Source organism: Astatotilapia calliptera, chromosome 14, assembly GCF_964374335.1.
Source record: "Astatotilapia calliptera chromosome 14, fAstCal68.1, whole genome shotgun sequence".
In the NCBI taxonomy this organism is placed as follows: Eukaryota; Metazoa; Chordata; class Actinopteri; order Cichliformes; family Cichlidae; genus Astatotilapia; species Astatotilapia calliptera.
The window spans coordinates 32,206,165-32,230,880 of NC_137435.1; the positions used below are offsets into that span (position 1 = coordinate 32,206,165).

General features: G+C 43.7%; 2 protein-coding genes and 5 non-coding genes across 7 annotated transcripts; 4 read left to right on the forward strand and 3 right to left on the reverse strand.

Moving 5' to 3' along the window:
* The first annotated feature begins 2,182 nt into the window (after positions 1-2,182).
* Positions 2,183-2,265, forward strand: trnal-cag (transfer RNA leucine (anticodon CAG)). Its single transcript has one exon. It is a non-coding gene; the product is annotated as a tRNA-Leu (tRNA).
* Positions 2,266-3,616: 1,351 nt separating this feature from the next.
* Positions 3,617-3,688, reverse strand: trnaq-uug (transfer RNA glutamine (anticodon UUG)). The gene has a single exon. It is a non-coding gene; the product is annotated as a tRNA-Gln (tRNA).
* Positions 3,689-5,183: 1,495 nt separating this feature from the next.
* On the forward strand, positions 5,184-5,266 carry trnal-cag (transfer RNA leucine (anticodon CAG)). The gene has a single exon. It is a non-coding gene; the product is annotated as a tRNA-Leu (tRNA).
* A 1,351-nt stretch (positions 5,267-6,617) lies between these two features.
* Positions 6,618-6,689, reverse strand: trnaq-uug (transfer RNA glutamine (anticodon UUG)). Its single transcript has one exon. It is a non-coding gene; the product is annotated as a tRNA-Gln (tRNA).
* Positions 6,690-8,184: 1,495 nt separating this feature from the next.
* Positions 8,185-8,267, forward strand: trnal-cag (transfer RNA leucine (anticodon CAG)). Its single transcript has one exon. It is a non-coding gene; the product is annotated as a tRNA-Leu (tRNA).
* Positions 8,268-11,214: 2,947 nt separating this feature from the next.
* On the forward strand, positions 11,215-17,692 carry LOC113035827 (complement C2). Its single transcript, XM_026191586.2, has 19 exons — positions 11,215-11,371; positions 11,488-11,600; positions 11,871-12,018; positions 12,108-12,293; positions 12,635-12,808; positions 12,928-13,026; positions 13,129-13,271; positions 13,407-13,545; positions 13,675-13,803; positions 14,379-14,483; positions 14,569-14,706; positions 14,853-14,962; positions 15,048-15,174; positions 16,258-16,417; positions 16,490-16,563; positions 16,685-16,785; positions 16,859-16,988; positions 17,069-17,118; positions 17,200-17,692. The coding sequence occupies exons 1-19, from the start codon at positions 11,320-11,322 to the stop codon at positions 17,362-17,364; spliced, it is 2,343 nt and encodes a 780-aa protein (XP_026047371.1). The 5' UTR covers positions 11,215-11,319; the 3' UTR covers positions 17,365-17,692.
* On the reverse strand, positions 17,454-24,544 carry pnkp (polynucleotide kinase 3'-phosphatase). The gene is made up of 17 exons (XM_026191587.2): positions 24,123-24,544; positions 22,961-23,007; positions 22,433-22,711; positions 22,043-22,327; positions 21,198-21,277; positions 20,978-21,035; positions 20,765-20,872; positions 20,618-20,689; positions 20,164-20,212; positions 19,549-19,619; positions 19,335-19,427; positions 19,150-19,246; positions 19,004-19,065; positions 18,701-18,810; positions 18,171-18,258; positions 18,016-18,083; positions 17,454-17,863 (listed from the first exon to the last, which is right to left on the reverse strand). The coding sequence occupies exons 1-17, from the start codon at positions 24,241-24,243 to the stop codon at positions 17,743-17,745; spliced, it is 1,809 nt and encodes a 602-aa protein (XP_026047372.2). The 5' UTR covers positions 24,244-24,544; the 3' UTR covers positions 17,454-17,742.
* Positions 24,545-24,716: the final 172 nt, after the last annotated feature.

Below are 24,716 nucleotides of genomic sequence, written 5' to 3' on the forward strand. Positions count from 1 at the left end.
AGGAAACAGTAAGACACGCCAGAGCCATAGCGCTGGCCAAGCAGGGTCACTGGATGAATTGGGAGAGTTTTGAAAAGAGGAAACTCTTATGGAGTGAAATCTGGTGAAATCTGGTGGGACCTGATTTTTGGGGGGTGAAACCATACTGCATGTCTTCTCTGGCACATTGAATTTCTGTATGACTTGTGTTTTCTGTGAGAGCTTTATAAAATCAAGCAGCTAACCATGACGTCTGCCTTTACAAAACACTTGTCAATCACTAAAGAGTTCCTTCACTTGTCAGTCACTATGTGGTACTAAAGAGCTGTCTGAAATTCAGTTACAACCCACACAAAGTTACAGATTGGAGTATCCGAGTGCTGAGGTGCGCTTGTGCGCAAAAGTCACAAACACTCTGCTGACTCACTAACTGTACAGCTCCAAACCTCTTCCGACCTCAAAGTCAGCACAGAAAGTGGGCGCCACGAGCTTCGTAGTATGTGTTTACATGGCTGAACAGCTGCTATATTCGAACAAACGCCTTCAGAGGAGACTGCGACCTGAACGCAGTGCCTTCGCCCGCTTGGCGACCAAAAACAAGTTATCACTATGTGACATGCAGTATGGTTTCACCTCCCAATAAGCAGGTCCAACCGAGATTTGAACGCGGATCGCTGGATTCAAAGTCCAGAGTGCTAACCATTACACCATGGAACCGATGTGAAACTGTGTGAACTGTCATGTCATGGCAACCTGCCTAAAAGTATTCAGCCAAATGATCAGTATGGATGACATTGTAGATTATTCGCACTACGTTTCCATGGCTGAACAGCTGCTATATGTGTTATGAGAAGGATAAGGTGTGTTTCTTCCAAAGTATCTAACAGTGGTAACCTACACCAAAGAGGCACTGCAATGTCAGAATGGCTGAGCGGTCTAAGGCGCTGCGTTCAGGTTGCAGTCTCCCCTGGAGGTGTGGCTTTGAATCCCACTTCTTACATTGAAGCTTTACTCTTCTTGATATTGTGACAAAATACTCTTGGGTTAACCACGAGCTTTCTAAAAACTTGCATATAACAATTGTGCACCATTCATTCCTCATCTTTGCTGCCCATCATTACAACTTTGCTAATGATGGGAAGCAGGATAGTGTCATGATGTTACCTCAGACATGGTTAAAAGCCCTGCTTCTCGCCGGGTGCGTTGGCGCGTGCCTGTAATCCAAGCTACCGGGAGGCTGAGGTTTGAGGATCGTTTGAGCTCAGGAGCTCTGAGCTGCAGCAGGCTATGTCGATCGGGTGTCCGCATTGCGTTCGGCATTGATATGGTGATCCTGGGGGATCCTGAGACCACCAGGTCACCTAAGGAGGGGTGCACCGGCCCAGGTCGGAGACGGAGCAGGTCAAAGCCCCCGTGTCGCTCAGTAGTGGGATCGCACCTGTGAATAGATGCTGTAGCGCAGCCTGAGCAATACAGCTAGACCCAATCTTCATACACATCCTTATACTTGTCTCTAGATCACACAGCAGCCTCATCAGCATGTCTTGGTCTTTTTAATTCAAGTCCAAAACACTCACAAATCTGCTGCTCTGCTTGTCCGGCACCACCTCCACCTGCAGGACAGCTGCAACTACATCCTCCACTTTAAACACGCCACCGCCCAGCAGGTGGAGACAAACTCAAAGTAGGCCATTTCCTTGGTGAGGAGAGAGGATGGAACCAAAAATGCATTTATCCCCGTGTTCTGTGTTGATGAAAATCACCCAACAGGAAAGCAGCTGGGCATTCATTTGAAACCAGTTCACAGGTTGGGCTGTGGTTCCCCCTCTAGCGTGTCTGCTTGAACTTTCAACTGTGAACCTCTTAGATCCAACCTTCCCAACTGCTCATCTCGCAAAAGACAAAATAGAAGAACCCAGAATGTCTTTTTATACCTGCTCACGCTTTTTCACGCTTCCCTCACAGGACGTCACATTTCACACTTTGGCCATCCAATCAAGTTGTTGACATCTAATCATTCCTGTCCACCACACCTGATCTTTCTATTTCGATCTGACTTACAACATTTAACACAAACTTTTAAATCAATATATTTTCTTAGTAATTATTTTTATTTGTTTATTACATGCACTTAACATACAAGTATGTCAAATGGAAATCAGCAACTGCGTGGGATTATTCAACTAGTTGGCTGTTGCAATGTGTCAGGATGGCCGAGCGGTCTAAGGCGCTGAGTTCAGGTCGCAGTCTCACCTGGAGGCGTGGGTTCGAATCCCACTTCTGACAACTGTATCTTGGCACTTCTTTCTTCCTTCTACTCATGGGTCTTTGATCAGTGGTTGTTGATCAATGGTCATGAGAATTTGCATAATCGTGATGAAGGAACTGACCTCCAAGCCCACTGTTCCTTCAGGGGGCTGCTTTCAGTCATTATGCAAATATACTGTTTATAAGATTGGGGAAACCTGCAGTCAGCTGAGACTGAAGAAGTCACTTGGATGAGTGACGAGACATTTTTCCCACTGAAAACGCTACATTCAGATGAACAGAATCAACCTTTGGAGACTTCTTACTGTTGTGACAAAATACACTTGAAACTGGCAATTCTATATCAGTGGAGAACCAATTCCAACAGTCTAAGAGATGTCCATCAAGAGCCTGGGACGGTGGTATAATGTAGACCTCAATGATACCTGGCAACTTGACAAACGAAGGCAAAACTTGGCTAATGACCTCAGGCGGATTAACAACACTGCACTCCTTGAGTGAGGCTTGAGATGTCACTCAAGGACTCCCGGGACCCCATAGTGAGGGGCGCTGCTCCCACCCTAGCAACAGGGAGGAAGTGGACCACAGCCACGTCTGTGCTACAGGCCAAATCGGCTCTGAGCCATAATGACATGGTGGGTCGCGTCCAACAGGGCAGAGAAGGATTTGGTCTTGGCAACCTCGGTGGCAACAGGCATCTGTAACCGAACGTCAAAAAATGGTGGTGGAGGAGGTGTGTCGAAAGGAGGAAACAGTAAGACACGCCAGAGCCATAGCGCTGGCCAAGCAGGGTCACTGGATGAATTGGGAGAGTTTTGAAAAGAGGAAACTCTTATGGAGTGAAATCTGGTGAAATCGGTGGGACCTGATTTTTGGGGGGTGAAACCATACTGCATGTCTTCTCTGGCACATTGAATTTCTGTATGACTTGTGTTTTCTGTGAGAGCTTTATAAAATCAAGCAGCTAACCATGACGTCTGCCTTTACAAAACACTTGTCAATCACTAAAGTTATCCTTCACTTGTCAGTCACTATGTGGTACTAAAGAGCTGTCTGAAATTCAGTTACAGCCCACACAAAGTTACAGATTGGAGTATCCGAGTGCTGAGGTGCGCTTGTGCGCAAAAGTCACAAACACTCTGCTGACTCACTAACTGTACAGCTCCAAACCTCTTCCGACCTCAAAGTCAGCACAGAAAGTGGGCGCCACGAGCTTCGTAGTATGTGTTTACATGGCTGAACAGCTGCTATATTCGAACAAACGCCTTCAGAGGAGACTGCGACCTGAACGCAGTGCCTTCGCCCGCTTGGCGACCAAAAACAAGTTATCACTATGTGACATGCAGTATGGTTTCACCTCCCAATAAGCAGGTCCCACCGAGATTTGAACGCGGATCGCTGGATTCAAAGTCCAGAGTGCTAACCATTACACCATGGAACCGATGTGAAACTGTGTGAACTGTCATGTCATGGCAACCTGCCTAAAAGTATTCAGCCAAATGATCAGTATGCATGACATTGTAGATTATTCGCACTACGTTTCCATGGCTGAACAGCTGCTATATGTGTTATGAGAAGGATAATGTGTGTTTCTTCCAAAGTATCTAACAGTGGTAACCTCCACCAAACTGGCACTGCAATGTCAGAATGGCTGAGCGGTCTAAGGCGGTCTCAGGTTGCAGTCTCCCCTGGAGGTGTGGCTTTGAATCCCACTTCTGACATTGAAGCTTTACTCTTCTTGATATTGTGACAAAATACTCTTGGGTTAACCACGAGCTTTCTAAAAACTTGCATATAACAATTGTGCACCATTCATTCCTCATCTTTGCTGCCCATCATTACAACTTTGCTAATGATGGGCAGCAGGTTAGTGTCATGATGTTACCTCAGATATGGTTAAAAGCCCTGTTAACGTAAGTGCTTCACGCTGGGTGCGGTGGCGCGTGCCTGTAATCCAAGCTACCGCGAGGCTGAGGTTTGAGGATTGTTTGAGCTCAGGAGCTCTGAGCTGCAGCAGGCTATGTCGATCGGGTGTCCGCATTGCGTTCGGCATTGATATGGTGATCCTGGGGGAGCCTGAGACCACCAGGTCACCTAAGGAGGGGTGCACCGGCCCAGGTTGGAGACGGAGCAGGTCAAAGCCCCCGTGTCGCTCAGTAGTGGGATCGCACCTGTGAATAGATGCTGTAGCGCAGCCTGAGCAATACAGCTAGACCCAATCTTTATACACATCCTTATACTTGTCTCTAGATCACACAGCAGCCTCATCAGCATGTCTTGGTCTTTTTAATTCAAGTCCAAAACACTCACAAATCTGCTGCTCTGCTTGTCCGGCACCACCTCCACCTGCAGGACAGCTGCAACTACATCCTCCACTCTAAACACGCCACCGCCCAGCAGGTGGAGACAAACTCAAAGTAGGACATTTCCTTGGTGAGGAGAGAGGATGGAACCAAAAATGCATTTATCCCCGTGTTCTGTGTTGATGAAAATCACCCAACAGGAAAGCAGCTGGGCATTCATTTGAAACCAGTTCACAGGTTGGGCTGTGGTTCCCCCTCTAGCGTGTCTGCTTGAACTTTCAACTGTGAACCTCTTAGATCCAACCTTCCCAACTGCTCATCTCGCAAAAGACAAAATAGAAGAACCCAGAATGTCTTTTTATACCTGCTCACGCTTTTTCACGCTTCCCTCACAGGACGTCACATTTCACACTTTGGCCATCCAATCAAGTTGTTGACATCTAATCATTCCTGTCCACCACACCTGATCTTTCTATTTCGATCTGACTTACAACATTTAACACAAACTTTTAAATCAATATATTTTCTTAGTAATTATTTTTATTTGTTTATTACATGCACTTAACATACAAGTATGTCAAATGGAAATCAGCAACTGCGTGGGATTATTCAACTAGTTGGCTGTTGCAATGTGTCAGGATGGCCGAGCGGTCTAAGGCGCTGCGTTCAGGTCGCAGTCTCACCTGGAGGCGTGGGTTCGAATCCCACTTCTGACAATTGTATCTTGGCACTTCTTTCTTCCTTCTACTCATGTATCTTTGATCAGTGGTTGTTGATCAATGGTCATGAGAATTTGCATAATCGTGATGAAGGAACTGACCTCCAAGCCCACTGTTCCTTCAGGGGGCTACTTTCAGTCATTATGCAAACATACTGTTTATAAGATTGGGGAAACCTGCAGTCAGCTGACACTGAAGAAGTCACTTGGATGAGTGACGAGACATTTTTCCCACTGAAAACGCTACATTCAGATGAACAGAATCAACCTTTGGAGACTTCTTACTGTTGTGACAAAATACACTTGAAACTGGCAATTCTATATCAGTGGAGAACCAATTCCAACAGTCTAAGAGATGTCCATCAAGAGCCTGGGACGGTGGTATAATGTAGACCTCAATGATACCTGGCAACTTGACAAACGAAGGCAAAACTTGGCTAATGACCTCAGGCGGATTAACAACACTGCACTCCTTGAGTGAGGCTTGAGATGTCACTCAAGGACTCCCGGGACCCCATAGTGAGGGGCGCTGCTCCCACCCTAGCAACAGGGAGGAAGTGGACCACAGCCACGTCTGTGCTACAGGCCAAATCGGCTCTGAGCCATAATGACATGGTGGGTCGCGTCCAACGGGGCAGAGAAGGATTTGGTCTTGGCAACCTCGGTGGCAACAGGCATCTGTAACCGAACGTCAAAAAATGGTGGTGGAGGAGGTGTGTCGAAAGGAGGAAACAGTAAGACACGCCAGAGCCATAGCGCTGGCCAAGCAGGGTCACTGGATGAATTGGGAGAGTTTTGAAAAGAGGAAACTCTTATGGAGTGAAATCTGGTGAAATCGGTGGGACCTGATTTTTGGGGGGTGAAACCATACTGCATGTCTTCTCTGGCACATTGAATTTCTGTATGACTTGTGTTTTCTGTGAGAGCTTTATAAAATCAAGCAGCTAACCATGACGTCTGCCTTTACAAAACACTTGTCAATCACTAAAGAGTTTCTTCACTTGTCAGTCACTATGTGGTACTAAAGAGCTGTCTGAAATTCAGTTACAACCCACACAAAGTTACAGATTGAAGTATCCGAGTGCTGAGGTGCGCTTGTGCGCAAAAGTCACAAACACTCTGCTGACTCACTAACTGTACAGCTCCAAACCTCTTCCGACCTCAAAGTCAGCACAGAAAGTGGGCGCCACGAGCTTCGTAGTATGTGTTTACATGGCTGAACAGCTGCTATATTCGAACAAACGCCTTCAGAGGAGACTGCGACCTGAACGCAGTGCCTTCGCCCGCTTGGCGACCAAAAACAAGTTATCACTATGTGACATGCAGTATGGTTTCACCTCCCAATAAGCAGGTCCCACCGAGATTTGAACGCGGATCGCTGGATTCAAAGTCCAGAGTGCTAACCATTACACCATGGAACCGATGTGAAACTGTGTGAACTGTCATGTCATGGCAACCTGCCTAAAAGTATTCAGCCAAATGATCAGTATGGATGACATTGTAGATTATTCGCACTACGTTTCCATGGCTGAACAGCTGCTATATGTGTTATGAGAAGGATAATGTGTGTTTCTTCCAAAGTATCTAACAGTGGTAACCTCCACCAAACTGGCACTGCAATGTCAGAATGGCTGAGCGGTCTAAGGCGGTCTCAGGTTGCAGTCTCCCCTGGAGGTGTGGCTTTGAATCCCACTTCTGACATTGAAGCTTTACACTTCTTGATATTGTGACAAAATACTCTTGGGTTAACCACGAGCTTTCTAAAAACTTGCATATAACAATTGTGCACCATTCATTCCTCATCTTTGCTGCCCATCATTACAACTTTGCTAATGATGGGCAGCAGGTTAGTGTCATGATGTTACCTCAGATATGGTTAAAAGCCCTGTTAACGTAAGTGCTTCACGCTGGGTGCGGTGGCGCGTGCCTGTAATCCAAGCTACCGCGAGGCTGAGGTTTGAGGATTGTTTGAGCTCAGGAGCTCTGAGCTGCAGCAGGCTATGTCGATCGGGTGTCCGCATTGCGTTCGGCATTGATATGGTGATCCTGGGGGAGCCTGAGACCACCAGGTCACCTAAGGAGGGGTGCACCGGCCCAGGTTGGAGACGGAGCAGGTCAAAGCCCCCGTGTCGCTCAGTAGTGGGATCGCACCTGTGAATAGATGCTGTAGCGCAGCCTGAGCAATACAGCTAGACCCAATCTTTATACACATCCTTATACTTGTCTCTAGATCACACAGCAGCCTCATCAGCATGTCTTGGTCTTTTTAATTCAAGTCCAAAACACTCACAAATCTGCTGCTCTGCTTGTCCGGCACCACCTCCACCTGCAGGACAGCTGCAACTACATCCTCCACTCTAAACACGCCACCGCCCAGCAGGTGGAGACAAACTCAAAGTAGGACATTTCCTTGGTGAGGAGAGAGGATGGAACCAAAAATGCATTTATCCCCGTGTTCTGTGTTGATGAAAATCACCCAACAGGAAAGCAGCTGGGCATTCATTTGAAACCAGTTCACAGGTTGGGCTGTGGTTCCCCCTCTAGCGTGTCTGCTTGAACTTTCAACTGTGAACCTCTTAGATCCAACCTTCCCAACTGCTCATCTCGCAAAAGACAAAATAGAAGAACCCAGAATGTCTTTTTATACCTGCTCACGCTTTTTCACGCTTCCCTCACAGGACGTCACATTTCACACTTTGGCCATCCAATCAAGTTGTTGACATCTAATCATTCCTGTCCACCACACCTGATCTTTCTATTTCGATCTGACTTACAACATTTAACACAAACTTTTAAATCAATATATTTTCTTAGTAATTATTTTTATTTGTTTATTACATGCACTTAACATACAAGTATGTCAAATGGAAATCAGCAACTGCGTGGGATTATTCAACTAGTTGGCTGTTGCAATGTGTCAGGATGGCCGAGCGGTCTAAGGAGCTGCGTTCAGGTCGCAGTCTCACCTGGAGGCGTGGGTTCGAATCCCACTTCTGACAATTGTATCTTGGCACTTCTTTCTTCCTTCTACTCATGTATCTTTGATCAGTGGTTGTTGATCAATGGTCATGAGAATTTGCATAATCGTGATGAAGGAACTGACCTCCAAGCCCACTGTTCCTTCAGGGGGCTACTTTCAGTCATTATGCAAATATACTGTTTATAAGATTGGGGAAACCTGCAGTCAGCTGACACTGAAGAAGTCACTTGGATGAGTGACGAGACATTTTTCCCACTGAAAACGCTACATTCAGATGAACAGAATCAACCTTTGGAGACTTCTTACTGTTGTGACAAAATACACTTGAAACTGGCAATTCTATATCAGTGGAGAACCAATTCCAACAGTCTAAGAGATGTCCATCAAGAGCCTGGGACGGTGGTATAATGTAGACCTCAATGATACCTGGCAACTTGACAAACGAAGGCAAAACTTGGCTAATGACCTCAGGCGGATTAACAACACTGCACTCCTTGAGTGAGGCTTGAGATGTCACTCAAGGACTCCCGGGACCCCATAGTGAGGGGCGCTGCTCCCACCCTAGCAACAGGGAGGAAGTGGACCACAGCCACGTCTGTGCTACAGGCCAAATCGGCTCTGAGCCATAATGACATGGTGGGTCGCGTCCAACGGGGCAGAGAAGGATTTGGTCTTGGCAACCTCGGTGGCAACAGGCATCTGTAACCGAACGTCAAAAAATGGTGGTGGAGGAGGTGTGTCGAAAGGAGGAAACAGTAAGACACGCCAGAGCCATAGCGCTGGCCAAGCAGGGTCACTGGATGAATTGGGAGAGTTTTGAAAAGAGGAAACTCTTATGGAGTGAAATCTGGTGAAATCGGTGGGACCTGATTTTTGGGGGGTGAAACCATACTGCATGTCTTCTCTGGCACATTGAATTTCTGTGTGACTTGTGTTTTCTGTGAGAGCTTTATAAAATCAAGCAGCTAACCATGACGTCTGCCTTTACAAAACACTTGTCAATCACTAAAGAGTTCCTTCACTTGTCAGTCACTATGTGGTACTAAAGAGCTGTCTGAAATTCAGTTACAACCCACACAAAGTTACAGATTGGAGTATCCGAGTGCTGAGGTGCGCTTGTGCGCAAAAGTCACAAACACTCTGCTGACTCACTAACTGTACAGCTCCAAACCTCTTCCGACCTCAAAGTCAGCACAGAAAGTGGGCGCCACGACCTTCGTAGTATGTGTTTACATGGCTGAACAGCTGCTATATTCGAACAAACGCCTTCAGAGGAGACTGCGACCTGAACGCAGTGCCTTCGCCCGCTTGGCGACCAAAAACAAGTTATCACTATGTGACATGCAGTATGGTTTCACCTCCCAATAAGCAGGTCCCATCGAGATTTGAACACGGATCGCTGGATTCAAAGTCCAGAGTGCTAACCATTACACCATGGAACCGATGTGAAACTGCGTGAACTGTCATGTCATGGCAACCTGCCTAAAAGTATTCAGCCAAATGATCAGTATGGATGACATTGTAGATTATTCGCACTACGTTTCCATGGCTGAACAGCTGCTATATGTGTTATGAGAAGGATAATGTGTGTTTCTTCCAAAGTATCTAACAGTGGTAACCTCCACCAAACTGGCACTGCAATGTCAGAATGGCTGAGCGGTCTAAGACGCTGCGTTCAGGTTGCAGTCTCCCCTGGAGGTGTGGCTTTGAATCCCACTTCTGACATTGAAGCTTTACTCTTCTTGATATTGTGACAAAATACTCTTGGGTTAACCACGAGCTTTCTAAAAACTTGCATATAACAATTGTGCACCATTCATTGCTCATCTTTGCTGCCCATCATTACAACTTTGCTAATGATGGGCAGCAGGTTAGTGTCATGATGTTACCTCAGACATGGTTAAAAGCCCTGTTAACGTAAGTGCTTCACGCCGGGTGCGGTGGCGCGTGCCTGTAATCCAAGCTACTGGGAGGCTGAGGTTTGAGGATCGTTTGAGCTCAGGAGCTCTGAGCTGCAGCAGGCTATGTCGATCGGGTGTCCGCATTACGTTCGGCATTGATATGGTGATCCTGGGATCACCAGGTCACCTAAGGAGGGGTGCACCGGCCCAGGTCGGAGACGGAGCAGGTCAAAGCCCCCGTGTCGCTCAGTAGTGGGATCGCACCTGTGAATAGATGCGGTAGCGCAGCCTGAGCAATACAGCTAGACACTCTTTATACACATCCTTATACTTGTCTCTAGATCACACAGCAGCCTCATCAGTCTTTTTAATTCAAGTCCAAAACACTCACAAATCTGCTGCTCTGCTTGTCCGGCACCACCTCCACCTGCAGGACAGCTGCAACTACATCCTCCACCCTAAACACGCCACCGCCCAGCAGGTGGAGACAAACTCAAAGTAGGACATTTATTCAGGTGATTTTTTGGTTTCATATTTGCATCTTATACTGTATATAAAATGACCTGTTTTGAAAGTATCTTTATGACTCTGCATTGTTTTACATACATTATAATGAATCCAGTCCTTTTTGGTCCCTTAAAGTGTGTTTATAGAATTGTTATGTTACATTTGTTCTAATCCCTTCTGCCCTCTTGGTCAGATCTGTTTTGAAAATATTTTTTTCCAAAAAGCTGATTGCAGCTTCTATCTTGTGATAGGAATGCTCTTTCTGGTCAAAATGACTCAATATCATTCATGAGAGACATGTTTGACATATTTGTTTGACAGATTATAAGCCAACAAGTCATTTATTTTTTTAACAGTTTAAATTCTCTGACACAGTGACCAGTTTGGTGTCTGGTTTGTGTTCACTAAGTATTTCAAATGTGTCACTGAATAGAACAAGACCTCAGATAATCCTGAAGAAAGAGAAAGAGATCAAAACTAAAAGTGAGTGACTTTATTTGTCCTCTGTCCTAAATTGCTCAATGCCTCCTCTTCCCGTTAGGTCCTCTGTGTTAATGGGTAATCAGTCATCAAATAAAGGAACTGACTGCATGTCAATAGAAACACTCTTGTTGCGGCTTCTGTTACTTAAAGGTAAAAAAGAAGTTGCTACAGAGACCAGCCATGCACCCCAGGTCTATACTATGGATCCTCCTCCTCGTGTTGGTCCATAGAGGTGAGCATTTCACTTTTAAGTGCATTTGATTGTGTCAGATGTGTGTGGACTGGTGCCACATGTGTGCGTGCAGAGCTGCATGTTTGTTACCCACAGTTTTACTGCGTGCGCTCTAGGGTCCCTGCAAAAGACCGACTACGACTATGTATATGAAACGTACGATGATGAAGAGCCCGTGAACTGCTCGGTCACAGAGAGCATCAAAGGTGGACATGTCACCTACTCCAAGGTAACAAAAGTAATATGTGCACCTGGGGGAGAGGTTTAAGTAAAATGCAAATGTACAGCATTTTAAATAGTGTAAATATTCAGTTTTAGTTCTCATAGTTTTAGTGCAGTTTTAACGTTGCTGACAACAGAAGAATTAGAATTTTCTGGTTATGATAAAAAAACAAAAAAAGAAAATAAAATCCAAGTGATGCAACAGGGACATGGCTTTACTGGAAAACCTCATGTTACCTAATCTATTTATTTAAACAACTGTTTGTTTCCTCACCAGGGAGGGCTGGTGGGCAGCGTGCTGACCTATCACTGCGGTCCAGAGAAATACCCGTCCCCAGTTAGCTACAGGACATGTGAAGAACATGGGGAGTGGTCGCCCATGAGACTAGCCAGTGGGAGGCTTGCATCTAGGGCCACATGCAAAGGTAATGTTGATGATGATGATGCCTTCGGTATCATACACACATGAAAGCGGTCCCATTCTGGTGTGCACATACATCTTCCTCTCACCCAGACGTGCTGTGTCCGGCTCAGCTGCAGCTGGATCATGGTGACTTCTGGCCCAGGGACCAGTGGTTTGCTGTTGGGGCGACACAGAGCTTCTCCTGCCAGGAAGGCTTCACCCTGTATGGCTCAGCTGAGAGAAACTGCACTCTCTCTGGGGAGTGGACGGGAGAAACTCCCATCTGTAACAACCATGGTGAGAAAAGAAGAAATTAAAAAGCAAATCTTTCTGTATGAATCATATAATTTTAAGGAACTCCACTTACGTTTGCACGGGTCTTCTTCCAGTTTATCACACTTGCTTATGCTGCAGTTTACACTGCAATGATAATATTATTTCATTGTGACGTGCAAATATTCTGATGTCTCAAAAAGACCATTTGCATAATTTCAACATGCTACATAGTTGCTTTTTTTTTATAATAAAACCTAATTCTTTAGTCACTGTAATAGTGAAAACATGAAAAGCCTTTTCAAAGATGCTGAAATTCCCAGAAATCACTATTTTATATTTTTTGCATCTGTTTGCAAATTCAGCTGATGACTGTGATGACCCGGGGATCCCACCCGGTGCCCTGAGGTCAGGAGGCCGGTTCTTCAGGGGTGAAAAGTTGACTTACCGGTGTCAGACCGGTCTGGATCTGCTCGGGTCGGCTGAAAGATTCTGTCTGGAGCACCGGGAATGGAGCGGATCAAAACCACGTTGCCATGGTGCTTAAAATTTAGTTTTCTGTCTATAATTTCACAGGACATTAATTCTTTAATAACAAAAAAAGAAAAGAAAATTGAGCATCATGACAGCAAATTAACAATGTGTTGCTTTGTCACAGGTCCAAATACCTTTGACTCCCCCAGTGCTGTGGCTGCAGCCATGACGGGATCACTTGCAGGACTAATGGATGTACTGTCACCTGATGACAAAAAGAAAGGTGGTTACCATGAAATGTTAAGCACATGTTGATATAATTGGAATACACATAATCAGTAACAAAAAGCCAAAAAAAAAGAAAAATCCACTTTGTGTGTTTAAGAGGAAAGCATTTCCTTTGGCCGAACCTTCCGCGTGGCTGAAGTCAGCCGTATGCACATCTACATCTTACTGGACACATCAGGAAGCATCGAAAGGGAGGAGTTTGAGAAATCCAGGGATGCCACCATTGCTCTGATCAGAAAGGTCAGCATTGAAACAGCTCAGCGTGACGACCTGAGACCCAACAGTGAAATCCTTGATGCACTTATGATCCTAGTTTATGTGTCTTCCTCTTTCAGCGAGTAAGAAACCCACTCATGTTCTTCATTTTTTCTCCAGCTGGACAGTTACGATGTAAAGTTGAATTTCCACGTGTTGTCTTTTGCCACCGAGGCCAAAGACATCGTCGACATCATAGACGAAGAAAGTGGTAACATTGACGACGTCATCTGGAGCATCATGGATTTTAACTACACGAGTATGACTCTGCTTGTTCTGCCTTTATTGGAAAACCACGTCTTTTGATCTGAGTCAGTCTGCATAGCATCACAACTGTGATGCATTTATTTCCATAGTGATTTATTCCTCTTTGTTTGTTCACTTACAGGCCACGGGCGCAAGACAGGCACCAACATCCACGGTGCTCTAAAGCGCGTCGAAGAGAGGATGAGCATCTTTAAGCGCAACAACAATCAATTTAATGAGACCCAGAACATCATCATCATAGCAACAGATGGTGACAACACTCGGAGACACTGTTTTAATGCTGTATATATTACACTAAGTCTGAATATGTAAGATGATATAGTCTGAATAGAATGAAAGTCTGAATACATTGAGTGACGTTACAAAGGATTTGGGACCATCTTTATATATATATATATATAAATGGTAAATGGCCTATATTTATATAGCGCTTTACTAGTCCCTAAGGACCCCAAAGCGCTTTACACATCCAGTCATCCACCCATTCACACACAGGTGATGGCAAGCTACATTGTAGCCACAGCCACCCTGGGGCGCACTGACAGAGGCGAGGCTGCCGGACACTGGCGCCACCAGGCCCTCTGACCACCACCACCAGTAGGCAACGGGTGAAGTGTCTTGCCCAAGGACACAACGACTGAGACTGTCCAAGCCGGGGCTTGAACCGGCAATCTTCCGATTACAAGGCGAACTATATATATCACATTGTAACACAAAGTGTTTCTGGAAAAGCACTTTGTAATGCTGGTTTTAAAAGTGCTGTAAAAATATCATCAGAAAATAAAAGTCAACATTTATTCTGTCTTAATGTTTATCTACCCACAGGTTACTCCAACACAGGGAAATCGGCTAAGATTGTCCTCACAAAGATCCGGCATTTGCTGGGTTATAGTAACCCAGACCCAGACCATACAAATGAGAAAATGCTAGGTATTGTGATGGAAATAACATATTAAAAAGGCTGAGCTGGAGTTGGCGCACTTATCTGCATTTATGCTTCCATGTGCACTTTCAGACGTCTATGTGTTTGGCGTCAAGGAGAAGGTGAATAAAGAGGAGTTGAATTCTTTGGCCTCAAAAAAACGTGGTGAGACTCACGTGTTCATCCTCAAAGATTATGACAAACTGGGAGAAGTGTTCAACAGCATCATTAGTAAGTGGAAGTCAACCCTCCACTCTAACACAAAACAGCCAAATGAAACAACATTAGTGATTTATCTTTCACATTTCATGTTTGTTGAAAAAAACAAAAGTGAAAAACTGAAGTGGAAACATTCATTTGTTTAATCTATAAATCAGGTGACGAGAGTGTGACCATGTGTGGGGTGGCTCAGGAAGACATCTCCAAGGATGAGCAGGACGGCGGGAAGAGAGCTTACACCACCCCCTGGCACGTGACTCTGAAATCAGTAAGAACTTTATTTCAATAAGGAATTCTTTGTGTTCAATATTATCGAGTGGATTTTTACATACTGACATTTTCCTTCCCTGTAGCCTGAATGGGGAAAGGACAAGTCCTGCTTTGGATCCATTGTAAGCCAGAACTGGGTGCTGACGGCTGCTCATTGCTTTGCCAGAGAAAGCACGGGCAGTGTCCCACGGCAGCTGGACATAGAATATGGTCAGTGGTTATTGTGGAAAATTCTTAAATGTGTAGATCAGGACGTCAATATCATTTTACACTGTGGGCTACATACAGCCCATTTAGATCATAAGGTGGCCAGACCAGTGAAACTACATAATAAATGTGTGAAATTACATAAAAAGTCAGGATAGTTCGTTGCACAGACTATCCTGAAATTATAAAATATAAATATGTTACTATGGACTCAATAATAAAAATAAAAAAAACTGTTAGTGAATTACTTTGGTATAATCCCATTTTATAAACCTTATTTAGTGTTTAATCTTAATCTTAAGATTCTCATTAAATATGAATTCTGTTTACTTTTTCATTCTAATTTAATTTAAATCCTAATCAGGTGGTTTTTAACCCTAAAAAAAAGTCTTAATCAGTAATATAGTGTTTTATCCTATTTTCTATTTGATCATATTTCTATCTAATTTAGTTCTAATTTACCTTTTTATCTTACTCAAGTTTAAAGCTGGGTGACAAATTATAATCTAATTTAATCGAATTTACTTTTTAATTCTAATATTCTTTTTAATCCTTTTTCATTTTAATTGCTGATAAAGTTTTAATTTTAATACGTTCTTTTAAATTGTAATTTAGTTTCAATATTCACGATCAATTAAAAAGAAATCCCAGTTAATTTTGTAATTTGCTTCTAAATCCTAAAAAAATGACATAAAAATGTCATCTTTTAATCCTGATTAAAACCCTCCAGTTGTGTGCAACCCCTTACTTTATTGTTCTGGGGGGGTTCTGGGGGGGTGTGGGGGTGGATTCCCATTCATTTCCTTTCGACCGGGAGCACCACAGATGCAACAAAATTGATAAAAACAGTCAAAATTGAACGAAAGAGGTGCTCATCACTTTTATATGTTCAAGTGCATAGTGTGGAGGATGTCATAAGGCCTTGAAGCAATCAGATGTAAAACACAATATTTTTGAGTTTTTTAATTTGTAAATCAGTCAGATTTGCCCCGAACACAACAGGAGTATTTAATCCTAGTTTAGCTTTTAATGAATAAACTGCAGGTGCTAATCATTGTGTTATAGGCTGTGGTTGTTTGTCCTCAGGTCTCCCACCCTCCCAGTCAAATGTCAAATTTAAGAGAGTGATCATGCACCCCAGCTACAGCACCAGCGCACTCAAACACAGAAACGTCTCAGAGTTTTATGACTATGATGTAGCTCTGGTGGAGACAAACAGGAGCATCCCACTGTCATGGATGGCCAGGTAAGACGAGTTATACATTGTGTGCGTTTCGAATCCTCTTGTCATGCTTATTGTCTGTGTGCCGTACAACAGACCCATCTGCCTGCCATGCACCGTACCAGGCTCCCGAGCCATGAAGAAAGTCAACTCTACCTGTGCAGACCACAGTACGTGACCTTTACCTTCTCCACAACGTGATTTGTGATGAGTCTGTTATAGTGTGACACAAAACTGAGGATAAATCGTTGAATAAATGATAATTTATTCTGAATAAAATTAATGTTCCAGGAGTGGAGTTACTAACGCTCGAGCAGACTCCTGCTTTTTTCAATCATAAGATCTCAGGAAGCAACAAACGCAAAGAAACACATATTCATACAGGGCGTCAGGTGAGCGCTGCTTTCATCTTATCATCAGTACTGTGTTAACAGGGATTTGTTACAGTGCATCATTTGTCTGCAGAGGCTTGGCTGTGTGGAGAAGGCAAGGAAGCTTGTGGAGCACACGGATGTGACTTTGGATGAGTTTGTACCTGACAGATTCCTCTGCTCTGGGGGAACTGCAGGATATCAGGATGCTATCACCTGCCAAGGTCTGGTCTCTTCTGCATAGTAATCCTAACAGTTTGACCAACATCGGAATCACCTAACAGCTCAATGCGTTTCTTTCTAGGCGATTCTGGTGGGTCCCTGTTTCTGCAGAAAAAGAAGCGCTACTTTCAGGTCAGTTTGCCGATATTTATAAGAGCCTAACTTTGCTGGGGAATCAGGATCAAAGCGACAGTTTCCTTCTCTAATCACCAGGTTGGTGTGGTGTCTTGGGGCATCGTAGATGTGTGTAAAATAATAGGATACACGAGGAGGCCTCCTCCAGATGCTCGAGACTTTCACATTGACCTCTTCAAGATAATGCCGTGGTTGAAGCAGCATCTGGGGAAGGAGATCCAGTTCCTGCCTGAGATAAACTGAGCGGGTCCAGGATTAGACTGCAGATTTCAACAGAGCAAACACAGAGGAGGTGAACTCTCTCCAAACTTAAATACTTACAACCAATCAAATAGATTTTCTAAAGCTTTATTGACATATTCAAGCTGTGCAGTAAAATTACACAACGTACATACTACGTGACGCATCAAACTACTGTTATGTTTATTCATATAGATGTTCAACTGGCCTTTGTTAAAACACCATTTTAATAACGTCTCTGACTTTGGAGTTGGACTTTGTGGCTAGAGATCTTACTGAATGCAGCTTGAAAACACTGGGCTGAAATAAATGTGGACGTCTGCTGATGTTACTGGGTACCATTTGTGTTTTTTCTTTGTCAGTAAAGTAAAAGGTGTCCAGTCAGCCCTCAGAAAACTGTCTGAACAGAGTTTCTGATTGCTTGTCTTTGAAGCTTGGAACAAAATGGATTTGGAGGATCTCGGAGAATCCCTCGGAGAGAGCAGGAGCCTGGAAATGTTTCCTGTTCAGGGAGAGACGGAGAATCTTTTAGAATAAAGAATTAACCCGGTACTGAAAATGGTAGACATGGGCCTTTTGCTACAACAAACAAATATGTCTTAAACTTAAAGAATGAGGGAGGGAGGGCTGTCCTTCCTGACCAGTGTTACTTACTTATAGCTGTGGAAAACCATGTCATTGACCTTGGCGTGTTTGCTGTCTGACGGAGCCATCTCACGGAACTGCCGACAATAATGATGCTTTTTAAAAAAACACAACACAAAAACCCACGAGTGTATAATGGGGCAGTGTGGACGAGTGAGTCATACCCTGTTGTTGTGTTTGGCCTGCTCCAGAGTGGCAGAGAAGTGAAAGCAGCGACAAGGAACACCTGCTGCTTTGGCCACATCCACATAGCTACAAAATACACACAAAGGAACAAAAATAAAATGATGAAACACAACAATAACAATCACTTTGAGAGCATTTTTCTGTAAGGGTAAAATTAGTGCTTGTCATGGCTCTTCTCTCTCTTTACTTATCAAACTTGAAATACAGCACCAGAGTCAAACAGTCTGTCACATAATTCAATGTGACAGACTTTGGTGAGCTGATTCCAGAAACACCAAGCAGATAAGTGACTCTATTAGACTTCAGTGTAAACAGGGTGAATATCTCCACCCTGATTGCAAATATCTGATATATACTTTGAATGTGATGGTAGATACTGGATACGTGTTCATCTTTGAATGACTCCCCAGCCCAGTGAGTGTTCAGGTCAGGTGGGTTTGAAGATATGGGGGTACTATGACAAGTCAGGACACACACCCACACATGCACTCAGACTGAGGTGCTTTACCGTTTGCGAGACTCTGGGTCTGGATTTGTGTTGTCTACGGTGACGCTGCGGCCCTCCTTCAGAGCACGCTCACATGCCGACACGCAGTTTTGCCACGAACCGAGTGTGTCCTGACCCGGAAACAAATGGAGAGGTGTCAATGTGTGTGAATAAATGCTTTGAGTGCTCAGGGAGAGTAAAAAAAGCACCAGATAAGAACCAGTCCATATATGCCATATAGATAATTTTCACTATAGTTAAAATAGTTCGGTGCAAAGACAAAATTAAAGTGGATAAGCACATATTGCCGCAAGCGCCACTCACCCTGTTGACATAAACGTAGCCCTTTGGAATAACGTGGGTGTGGAAGAAGGTGGATTTACCCGCTGCAGATCAAAGGAAGACAGAATGAGATCAGAAGGGTGTTTGTCAAAGGTGAGAACAGAACGATGACTCTGTGGTTTTCTTACATGCTGGGAATCCCACGGCAACAATGACTTCGGTGTCACCGGAGGTGAGGGAGGCAGACGGTGGGTCGTACAGCCTGGCAGCAGAGTCGAGCTTAGTCTAGCGATTTAAATAAAGACAAGCGTCAACGAAACACTGAAGCAGAAGACATATATAGTGTAATATGTACAGTCTATATTGTACCCACAGGGTTAAGTTCAGGCAGGTTGTAGGGGGCGCGCTTCCAACCCAAAAAGTACTCCTCTGGGGTGTAGAACTGCAATCCGATGTTCAGAGCAAACTATGACATAAGAAATATACATCCTCCGTTAACATAAAGAGACAACAGGTAATACTTGACATGCCACAAAAGATCAAGAGTGTAAATAGGGTTTCCTCTAAGCTGCTAACATAGCTCTTACCAAGCGATCACTGCAGGAGAAGTCCTTTTTCTTCTTCCCTGGAGCCCAGTTTTCTGGTCTTCCTGCGGCATCTGAGCACAGATGTAAGTCACACGCTGTGTGTGCATGTTTGTGCAGCTTGCATGTGATTGAGTTAATGCGTAGGTTAATTTAGGAAGGAGACGGGGGAGGGACTGAAGTTAGTTTAGTCTCCAAACTGCAGAACTTAGTAGGTAACGCGCAATTTAACAATGGTTAAATGTTCAAAAATAGCCCGACATTTTCTTCTGTTTATGATGAAAACAAGTTTGTGCTCTGTGACAACAGCTGGAATAAATGGACAAGAAAATAAGCAAACAGGAGAAAAAAATAAAACATTAAATGTACTCGCACTTATATAACACTGTTCTAGTCTTCCTGACACTAAATGTGCCATACAAGTCCCACTTTAGATTTGTTTAGCACTTAATTCTATGCATTTCAAGCCTCTCTCTCTCTCACACACACACTCCTACTTGTTACTCAGTATTATTTCAGATTTCAGCATTTATACTCTTCACTGCTGGGCTCTAGATAACGGCCAGTCCTGCATTACGTATGGGCAGCTCACTGTGAAAAGAAGCTGGGATCACTCACCTCCAACATAAAAACTCTGCGTCATGTCAACAGTCACGTCATCATTGGCCTGAGCGGGAAACATACATGCAAAAACATTCAAACTAAATAATAATATATTTTTTAATAAGGACTTGCTGAAACACAAGTAAATGTTACACTCACATAAACACATTAAAATACATACACTCATTACACCATTGGATCGTTTTTAATGGTCCTGTTCATTAAAACTGTGTTTGTGGATCACATGACTTTTTAAAATGATTTCATAATCAAATCAAAGGATTTTTCATTTACTTTTTGTTGTCTTACTCTTCTTTGTTTGAAATGAGAAAAGATGAGTGCGGCTTCTATGACTCATCACATCTGTTAACTGCTTCTTTGTGCAGGCTGTGTCTGTGTAAATAACAGATGAGGTGTGGCTCTTAAGTGGGCGTGTGCGCCTTTTTCATGGATGTTACCTGGCATTTACCTTCTCACATAGGTGATTCCACATTCCCATGACTGGTTTCCTGTAAATACCAGGACCTGTTGCTACAAACACCTGAAACACAGACAGTGAGATCACCTATAAATAGTACTATAAACAATGGGAACCAGCTCATGCAACATGACCAACCTGCACAGGCAGCTTCAAAGTGGCAAGGATGTCCTCCACTTTGGACTTGAACACTTCTGGTCTCAGTTTGCCTTTAGCAATCCCCAACTGGTTGGTGAAGAAGACCACCTGCAGGACAAGAGACAAACCCAGTGACAAATGCTGCCAGAGCAAATCAAATTTAACCTTGCAAAAGTACACTTTAGCATTAGCATCACATTAGCTTCTCCTCACCTTGTAACCTTTCTTGAGCAGGCTGGCTAGCTTGGGCTGAATCTCTGGGTACAAAATTCTGGTAATTGAACACAAACAAACCGTGAAAGTCTGACAAACAATCTGGAAATGAAACTACGGAAAAAAAAGAAAACACAGACACTTATTTGTAACTCTTAATAAAATCAAATAAAATGGAATGAGAAAGATGAACAGGAAAAGCTGAGGAGTGCAGACGTACTTCCAGTCGTCTGGTGCTGTGGGAAAGACTTTGCCAGACTTGGTGGTGATGATGCAGCCATCAATGTCAAACCCAGCGATCTGGAGTTAGAAGAGGCAAATTAGCCATATCTTTCACAAAACCTTGTGCATAACACATAAACCTGAATTTTAACATCTTTTTCATCTCCGAGTCAAGCTCATCTGCTCATGCAACTCTGGTGTGTAAGCCCACGACTGCACGCATCATGAGCTCTGCAGTTCAAACAAACCTTAAACTCGTTCAGGCAGCAAGCACCGACTCCTCTGACAAACTGACCCAAATTTCACATGAAGGATCATCGCTGGTGATGGCAGCCGGGCCTTTCACACAGCGAGACCAGGAGCATGCTCAGTGCCCCGTTCCCCTCCTCCCTGCACCCAGACCTCAATACCAAAATCTCTGCCCACTGCTCACCCCACACAGCATATTTGAATCCATGTGACACACTGGAGGTGATCCAGCAGTCACTGGACAGACACAAATCAAAGGGGACAGGATGGGAATTCCACTGAGAAATATAAAAAAAAGAAGCAGCTGTGATGGAAGACCTCCAGAGGAGCCTGAGAAGATGATCTTGAAGGGGTAAACGGTCGTGATTTTAATCAGGTAAGGCTTTTTTATTTTGATGGGTGCATTTTTTGACCTTTTGGATCCCAGTTCACACAATAACAAAAAGAGTTGCTGATTAATTTTCTGAGAAGAGCTGAACATGATATGCTGCAGAGTTTTTTAGGTCTTTCGCTCATTTGAACGTTATATAAAACACTGCCTGCTGTAGATAAAGACTCCATATCTGCTGATCATCTGAATGAATCACTCCCCACCTTGTCACTCCCTTTGACACCAGCGGCTGTGTAAACCATTAAGCTGCCAAACTGCTGCCAGCTGCTCTTTAGACTTGGTTTTGAAGACGATGACGGCTGATTGCTGCTGCTCTCCTCTGTCAGGGACTTTTTGGCAAATTCCTGAAGGTACTTGAGCCGTTCGCCAGCCAGTCTCTCCTCCTCATCCTCCTCCTCTTTCATCTGCCAATCAGAAGCTTCCTCCTCTATTCTTTGGCGCTTCACCTCAGGTTGCTCTTTCTTTGGGCTCAGTTGCCTTTTAGATGACTAAATAACAAGGAACAAAACAGCAATTTCTCTCATTCTGGCTTCTCTTTATACATATGCTTGTAGACAGCTAGATCCATGAATCAATACATCACAGAGGTTTACCTTCATGGGAGAGCTGGGGAAGAAATCCTTTATGTTGCGTTTGGGTGTGGGACTGGACTGTGCCTCTTTTTCTTTTGAACTCGTCCCTCCTTTTGTCTTATCTGCTGCTTTCAGCCCTCTCTGTGCTGTGCTGGAGGTGATTCCATTGGAGCTCAGAGAGTAGTTCAGTGTGAATGGGTGGCTCTGGTTAACTAGGTAGAGAGTACCTCCATGGCTGAGTTTACCAGACTGACCCCGGCCCAGCTTCTCACCATCCAGAGAACTGGGGTTGGGACCCAGCTGTGGAGAAATGGACATTGGACTGTAGCAGTTACAGTTAGCACATGAGCTGTGAGGTAACAAGAGTGGACAAAGAGGACAATGTGCTGACATCAGCTTTGAACATAATGACACGCCGGTTGCTGTGGATCAGGTGTAATTGCTTGGGGTTAAATATTAATTCGCGGTGATGTTGAAGGGAGTGTGCTCTAGTTTAATAGGCAGGGTCATTATTCTACTGTGGAGGCACCCAGTGTTTGTTCTTCATACCTGTGTAACAACAACATCCTGGTCTGCAAAGCAAGCCACCACCTTCACTGTAATAAATAAAAAGACACACACACATTTCGTATGTATACACATCTAGAGCTGGGACCAAAAAAACTAAAAGAAGACAAAACAACAACTTTCTAACTCATTTTAATGCAGATTTTCCATTTAAATGCAGTTTTTATTTTGCAATATGAAAACTAAATGCATAAAAAAAATGCCTCGGCTAATTTTGAAAATTACCATGTGCCATTACATACAGTACTGTGCAAAAAAGGTCTTGAGCCACCCATGTTGTCTTTATACTTTAACAGACTTGTTTTTTTTTTTAAATAAGTCTTGAGTAATAGTCCTCCTGGATTTCTCAAGGTCTTCAAAGTTTTCTTTGGACATTAGCTGCTTTTTCACTCATTTTCAACCCACTCCTTGTACCTGACCGTTTTCAGAGAGATGTTTTTTTAAATTTTGTTTTGTTTTATTTTTTTTTAGGCCACTTAACACTGAACTAGTCAAGGAAGGAAGTAGTGTTGTGTCTTTAAATAAAAGCTAAAGAACCAATTCCAAACTGTGTTGCAAGAACACAGTCATTTGTTGCCATTTCTTTAATTGAACCTATGAGAAATATCAAAGATAACTCAGTCTACCAGGCAAAAAACTGTATGTATGCACCAATATGGTGATTCCCAAAAAACTATTGTAGGGCACATCTGGCCCCACTAAAACATTTATATACATACCTACTGATTTTCAAAGAGAAAAAAAGTACCAGCCTGGTTCTTTTTCTTGCTCTATTTGACTCCCCGTGGATGCAATTTTAAGCTCCTCACTTATTAAGTACATATGTATGTATGTAAAACTGTAACCAAAGTTCAGTCATCATGAGTTTAAATCCCTGTTAGTGACTTGTAGAGTGAATGCAAGACACTCAAAACACAAAACTCAGTCAGCCCCACTGATTTACTTTCTCACATAAATACATGAATGAATTAAAGCTTACAGCCACATTAGCAGTATTTTCTTGCGTTGTACACTGTAAAGTAATTTACAGCTTTAGGGTGGTTTGTTATAAAGTTAAGCTTCAGCAGAGCACGAGCACTAACAGCTTCGCAGATTTAAATCTAGAGTCTCGCGATAAATGTGACACATAAGCGGGACGCCTCACCCTGATGTCTGGAGCACTTCTTATCTGTGACACCAGTGTCCGGATCCCGGCCCAGAATCACAGCCCGTCCATCTTCCAGGGAGATCCGAGCTCCAGAGGCGCCAACCAGCGTGCAGGACATTCGAACAAGCGGCCACAGAGAGGCTGTTTGCCCCTTAATATGTTGTGTTTAAGAGTCTTTTTTTAAGTCAAGCCAAAGTACAGGACATTAAACGGCCTCACGCAGTAGTGTTTAGCATCATTACAACTTCAACTACCTCAATTTCTTTTCGTCTTCTAAAGAAAAACTTGAAGAATGTGTGAACTACAAACTACACGGGTCTGATTTTGCAGCGTTGTCCCCGCGGTCCGACGCAAAAATAATTACGTTTAGCAACGTCGTCCCCGCGTGAGGTTCCGCTCAAAGTGTAGGTTACATGAGCAAAGTCGCGGTCAAGCTAGCAGGAGCTGAAATTATTTGGTTTCTTTTCTTTTTTGGAGGGGAAAGTCAGCGTTGAAATAACTTTTAAAGTTTTTAAAAAAATATATATATATATATACATATACATATAATGCGTAATCTAATAATGATAATGTACAATCATTTTGGACTGC